This window comes from Lactuca virosa, chromosome 1, assembly GCF_052849685.1.
Source record: "Lactuca virosa cultivar CGN04683 chromosome 1, Lactuca_virosa_CGN04683_v6, whole genome shotgun sequence".
NCBI classification, from domain to species: Eukaryota; Viridiplantae; Streptophyta; class Magnoliopsida; order Asterales; family Asteraceae; genus Lactuca; species Lactuca virosa.
In genome coordinates, this window is record NC_136426.1 from 245,368,964 (window position 1) to 245,376,117 (window position 7,154).

Consider the following 7,154-nt stretch of genomic DNA (forward strand, 5'->3'; position numbering starts at 1 on the left):
AATTAGAGCCTTTAGTTTTGTAAATCTAAAACGGAGATAACAATTAGTTACAATTAAATTTTCGTCTTCAAGTAGATAAATTATAAAACCAATAATTTCAGAGTGTGTTCTAGTTCCATGAAATAAATTAGAAAGAAACGAAATTAATTCTTAGTAATTTTCAACTTACAATGTTTATGCATTATGGGTTTGTAACTTCGTACTGATTTTTTATCCCTTGTGTGTATGCTACAGGACATGCATAATACCATGGATTTAGAATTTCAAGTACCTGATGAGCCATTACAAACATATGCAACTTATGTTGATGTTGATGAGCAATTACAAAGAGATGCATCTTATTTTGATGTTGATGTTAACTTTGGACATGATGGAGATGAAAGTAACGATAAGCATATCATGGGAAATATTTTTGATACGCCTCATGATGCGTATACATTTTATAATCAATATTCTTTTTTACATGGATTTGGTATACGTATTCATTGGGCCTATAAAAATAAGACAACAAATGAGGCTTACCATAAGATGTATGTTTGCAACAAAGAAGGGTTCAAAAGATTGAAGGCTAATAGCTCATGTGGATATGCAAAAAACCGTCGTAGAAATTTAAGGACCGGATGTAAAGTAATGCTTCGGATTTCAAAAGGGAAAGATGGAAAATGGTTTGTGGACATGTTTAATGATACACACAATCATGAGTTGAGTATTACACCAACAAAAGTAATGAAACATCGTTCTCATGGAAAGTCCGATCGTTCGATGGCATGTAAATCTCTTATGGTAGAACTTGGCCAGTCGTGGTTAAAGTCTTCACAAATCAAAAAGGCCGTTAATGCAATGAAAGCTCCATTTGACATCGATGTTAATTCAAGTCAATGTGTGGATGTCTTATCTGAGCAACGAAGACAATACAAGGGTAAGGAATTTTATGGTCTCATCAAAGATTTCCAAGATAAATCATTGATTGATGTTAACCAGTATTTTGTTGTGGATTTATTTGCGGATGGGTCTCCTCGAAATATTTTTTGGGCTGATGGAAGATCAAGGGATGTCTATACCAAATTTGGAGATGTTGTTGTTTTTGATGTTACCTACATGACAAACATATTTAAGATGCCATTTTCACCTTTTGTTGGGGTGAACCATCATGGTCAATCCATACTTTTTGGTGGTGCATTGCTAGAGGATGAAAAGGAAGAAACTTTTAAATGGTTATTTGAGCATTTTTTAAAGTGCATGTTCAACAAATACCCATCTACAATTATAACCGATCAAGATAAAGTGATCGGTAATGCGGTAAAAAAAGTTTTTCCAAACATTGGGCATCGCTATTGTGCAAGGCATATTAAGAAGCATGAGCTTGAACATCTTCGACCACTAGTAGCGCGTTATAGTGATTTTCAGGAGTCTTATAAACAATGGGTAAAGATTTATACAATTGAAGAATTTGAATCAGGGTGGGAAGTTATGTTTGGTAAGTATAACCTTGAAAATAATTGTTGGGTCATCAATATGTATGACCAACAAAAACATTGGGTCAAAGCCTACTTGAAAGATGTAGCTATTTTGAGTCATGTCTTCTTCTTTTGTATAACTATTTTGGTTTCAATATACAATGATGTAACACATGTAAATACTTATACTTTTTTAAATACAATGGTTGTTTGTACTTTGATTACTATGATGTATGTGTTGTGATACTACAAATGAAGTCATCCACCCCCGCGCGTTTCCGCCGTCTGGTTTGGGGGAGTAACAGATTGGTATCAGAGCATTGTTTATAGTGAACTTAGTATATCAATCCATAAAAGATATACAAACTATAAATACATTGGGGCTAAGAGCTCTGACTACAAGTATACTTTTAAAATTTTAAGTATTTTTACAAGAAGTATACTAACACTCATACCTACAAGTACAGTATCACAGTCGTAAGAACTTAAAAGTATTTGGATGTTGGACACTGCAATCAAACCTGGGCAGTTATGTAATCATATCTGTGATTAATATAGCTTGATCAACTATATTGGTTTAAGATATGACCAACATGTGTTTGGGAGTGATGGTAGTGTTGCGACATGTCTAAAACTTACCAACTATAAATATGCAGAAGAACTCTAGAACAGAACATAAAGATTAAAATACTATAGGAGTATTTTAGGCACTATATACTAATAACAAACATGTGAAAACAAAAGAACCATTGTGAGTACAACTATAAATATTAAGGGTATATTATAGTTATATATATAATTAAAGTTATATAGACTTAGAATATGTGATCTAGCTTCATTTCCTGTTCCTTGTTTGTTTGTGGATTTAGAGCCGGATCATTTAATCGGAGGTCAATTATACCCAAGTTATATATAATTAGTATACACTTTGTAGTTATAGTAATACCTAAAATAAGTCATACAGAATACATTACTTGTTAACTGTAAGTTTCTCTAGTAGAAATTTGTATTCGTAATCTATCGTTACTAATTATATTATATATCTCTTATCCCTATTGTCGCTTAGATATCAATGGTTGGATTTCATCTACCCGGAGACCCGTACTTTCCCGATCAAGGGCAAGATGCAGAGCCAGAAGAGAATCATGAAATTCCCTTAGACGATGATTTTGTAGAAAATTTTCCAGAGGATTCTGACTCCGAGCCAGAAGTTAATGATCTACCCCTGGTGGCTCCAATCCCAAATCCTAAACCTCGTCCGGCTTTTCAAGGCCCGACGCCTTCATGGGCTGAGAAGTTGGGTTGGTGGAGTCGGGAGCAGGGTCAACCCTTACCCTACAACGGAGACCAAAGCTTTTACAACCTAAGTGAGGGAGGCTCTGCAGACATAATTCTTCCCATCTTGGTTCATCGAGTGGCTCGAAATGTTGAGCTAGGAATGACAGCCATTCAACAAACTGTGGAGCTTGATGCGGACATGAACGCCAATACAGATCGTATTCGCAATCTTGAATTTTCTCATGAGAGAGCTATGAGAAAAATCAGGCTCTGCAGCAAGAGCTAGATGCAACTCGAGATATCATATTGAACTAAATGTTTTAGTTCAGAGATATCATATTCATGTTCACTCTTGATATCTTACCATCTTTTCATCTATTAACTTTTATAGTAGAAGATGCCTCCTCGGAGAAACCCAAGGCGTGTCAATGTTAATGAAGCGTCGACACCACCTCCGCCACCACCTCCTTAATTCAACGCTGCCATGTTTTAGGCGGCAGTCACAGCAGCTGTTGCAGCTGCTATGTCTCATATAAACACCCATGGTGCAAGTGTATCAGGAGTTGCTGCGCATCCCTCCAACCACGGCGAGAGTCATGGGCACTCATGAGAGTGTACCTATAAAGACTTCTCGAACTCCAAACCTAGGACCTTTAATGGGACTGGAGGAGTGATGGCGTTAAGACAATGGATTGAGAAGACAGAGGCAATCTTCGAAATCTGCTCCTTTCCGGAGAGTAGCAAGGTCAAATTCGTTGTTTGTACCATTGCTGATAGATCCCTAACATGGTGGAACGGCCATGTTAAGCCACTAACCCTGGTAGTGGTTAATTCTATAAGTTGGGAGAACTTAAAGACCATGCTGATGAGGGAATATTGTCCACAAGGGGAAATTCAGAAACTTGAGCAAGAGCTCTGGGGTCTTACAATGGTTGGTTCAGACATAACAACCTACACAAATCGATTTTGTGACTTAGCGATACTTTGTCCAGAAATGGTTGCTCTGGAGAGCAAAAAGATCGAGAGATATATTTGGGGACTTTCGTCCCAGATTCAGGCAAGTTTCATTACTTCTAGGCCTATTACCTTTGACAGTGCCAAAGAGTTGGCACAGTCGCTCATTGACCATGGAGCTCGTCAAAACTCTACGGTTACTGCCCCAGAACAACCCAAGGGAAACAACAACAACAGCAAGAAGAAAGGTTGGAATAAGAGGAAGGGCAAATCTTCTCAGGAACCCTCTAAAAAGCAACAGCTATTGGTGGTCCATGCTGCTACTGTACCTGCTGTTGTTCCTGCTAACCCTGCACCAGCTAAGCCTTATGCTGGTAATCTCCCCAAATGCAACAAGTGCAATTTTCACCATAACGAAAATTGCCGGGAAATGCAGTGTCGTAACTGCAACAGAAAAGGGCATACTGCCCGATTCTATCAATCACCACCCCAACCGATTAACCAAGTACCTGCCGCTGGAGTAGGTCAAGAATGCTACCAATGCGTTGATGTTGGGCATTTCAAGAGAGATTGTCCAAAAGTTGGAAATGCCAGTGGAGTTGGGAGGATTCTAGCATTGGGTCACGAAGAAGCGCTGGCACACCGTGCGGTGGTCACGGGTACGTTTCTTCTCAACAATACTTATGCGTGCATTCTATTTGATTATGGTGTTGAGAAGAGATTCGTGAGCCATAATTTCAAACACCTGCTAAATCAAAACTCCCAACCGCTAAAAGAAACTTTCACATTCGAAATGGCTAACGATAAATCCGAACACACCAACGATATATACATAGGATGTACCCATACCTTGAATAACTTTTCGTTCCAAATAGACCTTATGCCGGTATCTATCAAAAGTTTCGACGTCATAATAGGTATGGATTGGTTGTGCTCTAACCATGCTGACATCCTATGCTATGAAAGACCCATTCGCCTGAACTTGCCAACTATTGAAACTCTTATTATCTACGGCGACAAACCCGGAACGAACATTCATATCATTTCTTGCATCAAGGCACAGAAGTACCTTCGCAAGGAGTATTGTGCTTTCTTAGCTCACGTGGTAGACAAAAAGCAAGAAGTGAAAGACATCGCGAGCATTCCTGAGGTTTGCGACTTTCCCGACATATTTCCCGACGATCTTCCAGGAGTGCCTCCCGAACGTCAAGTCGAATTCAGAATTGACTTAATCCGTGGGGCTACCCCTGTAGCCAAATCCCCTATCGTCTTTGATGAGAATTAAATTCTCTAATATCGCTTAGATTCATAACAGATTTAGACAAACACAATAAAAGCAAAGAACATCGGACAAATCAAACAAGAGCTGAATGATTAATATGCTCCACCTCAAAAGAGCTCGATAAAGAACTTCGACTGTAGAGGTGTGCTAGGGTTACAGTACAATGAAAGGAATAATAATTATGAAGCGTACAAAGAACGATACATGCATTCATCTTATAAAGTAAACCCTAATATCATAAAGACGACTGGATAGGCCGAGAACCGTGATAACAATGGACCGAGGTAACAAGCCCAATGGCGCAACTCCTAGACTCAACAATCTCCCCCTTTGCGTCAATTGAGGCGAGAGATCATTTCGGTTGAGTGAGAGTAGATTTCTTCACAGTCTTGAATAACTTCGGTATGATGGCGAGAAGAGTTTCACGGAAGTCAATATATCACCGAAGCATATCCGAAAACTTTTTCTTATCAGCATCACTGTTTTCCTACACCTGTGAATGATGTCAAGAATGTGCTCAAGACAAGAGGTGGAGAACAGGTGTTTATCATCAAGAGCGAACAAGCACTTTTGGCCTTCGGCTCTGGTGAACATGACTGTGTGATACTTACGGGTCAATCCTACCCATCTGCATCTTGTTAACATTGCTTTCCTTCCGAATTGGTTTGATTGTGGGCTTCTTCCTTAAGCAGAGGCGATCTCTTGATCTATCTTGGCAACCTCATGAATGTAAGAAACTAACATTCACTTGATGTGATCGATGATAGGCTCGTACTGCTGTTGATCAGTTAGCAAAATGTTGTTCAGGAGGATCCAGTCGTGTAGGTTTAAGTTCGGCAGATCAGCAAGAGAGATCATATGAACCGAGTTTTCAGAGCCTCGGGTCACCCTGAACTTCACATTTATAAAATTCCCCGCTGAAGTTGGTTTCAATACCTTGACCGTTGTGATCTTTTGTGCGCTCCAGGTCAAGTATTGTGGTTGAGATAATGCGAGATAGTAGTCAATTAATCTGTGGTCAACCTTCGGGTCAGGAGAGGGAATAATGGTGATTGGCTCAAAGCAATGAAACACAAATGCCTTTCGGGTGATAGGCATGTCGAAATGAGAGTCTCTCGAATTCTCACGATCAAACGAGATGACCGGTTCAAGCCAATGAGTGCTAGGAGACTCGATTGCTTCTTTTAAGAGTTTCTCCAATGACCACAAAGGAAATAGAGTTTTTCTACTTTCCAATGCGTCGTAAGCTTATTTTCGTTTTCTTTCCCTCTCTTCTTCTTCTCTTATGATGCGAAGATTTTCATTAAGCTCTCGGTCACGTTGCTTTCTTTTGAGAGCATCTTCTTCGGTTTCTTCCTCATCACTATCATCGATTATCTTTTTGCTTTTGTCCTTCACACTAGAATCCGAAGCTTCATTAACCTTCGGTTCAGTGGCGACTTTCGGTTGTGAAGAGATTTGAATAGGTTTGCTTGTTGGACGTTGTGGGGGTTGAACCTGACATGCTTATCCCCCTTGTTTCGGAGAGACACCGGTCTCCGGAACACCTTCTATACGGCTCAACATGTCAAGATCAGGTGTCAGCTTCTCAGCCAAGTGTCGTCGGACGGTGAGAGTAAGAACTAAATCATGTGCCTCTAGGATATTGGACAGAAGAGAGTGCACATCACTAACACAACTTTTGATAACTGCTCTCTCAGACTTGATATCATCAATTTCCTTGGTCGCCTGATTGAGCTTCAAGGACTGAGTTTTGAGCTAAGTAGTGCGAAGAGCCAGTTCATCCATGATTTTGTTTTCCACGGCTAACTCTGTCTGGAGTTGATCAAGACGAGACTTGACTGAAGATACGAACTCTGCATTATCAGTTTTAATCCCCGTTCTAATGCTTTCAAAATGCTTATGCTCATCTTGAAGCGAAGTGGTGAGATTCTTAATAGTAGCATTCACTATATTAGCATTCTTTTCGGCAGCCGCCTGGAGAGATTCCAAAAACACTTGAGCATCTGAGATTAGTTTTTCGACATTTTCGGTCGCTTTCTTGCATTCGTTTGTTGATTCTTCAACAGCGATGGTGGCTTTCTGTCAAGAGGAGGTGGAAGCTTCAATGGATTTGGTAGCTTTGGAAATAGAGGAGTCATGCTCCTTGACAAAAGTTGCCAACATAGCTTTGATAGCAGTCT

The 7,154-nt window shown here is 39.8% G+C and overlaps 1 protein-coding gene across 1 annotated transcript; it reads left to right on the top strand.

Annotated features, from left to right (window-relative positions):
- The first annotated feature begins 249 nt into the window (after positions 1-249).
- Positions 250-6,433, top strand: LOC145128698 (protein FAR1-RELATED SEQUENCE 8-like). The gene is made up of 2 exons (XM_079063509.1): positions 250-1,477; positions 6,375-6,433. The coding sequence occupies exons 1-2, from the start codon at positions 250-252 to the stop codon at positions 6,431-6,433; spliced, it is 1,287 nt and encodes a 428-aa protein (XP_078919635.1).
- The last annotated feature ends 721 nt before the right edge of the window (positions 6,434-7,154 follow it).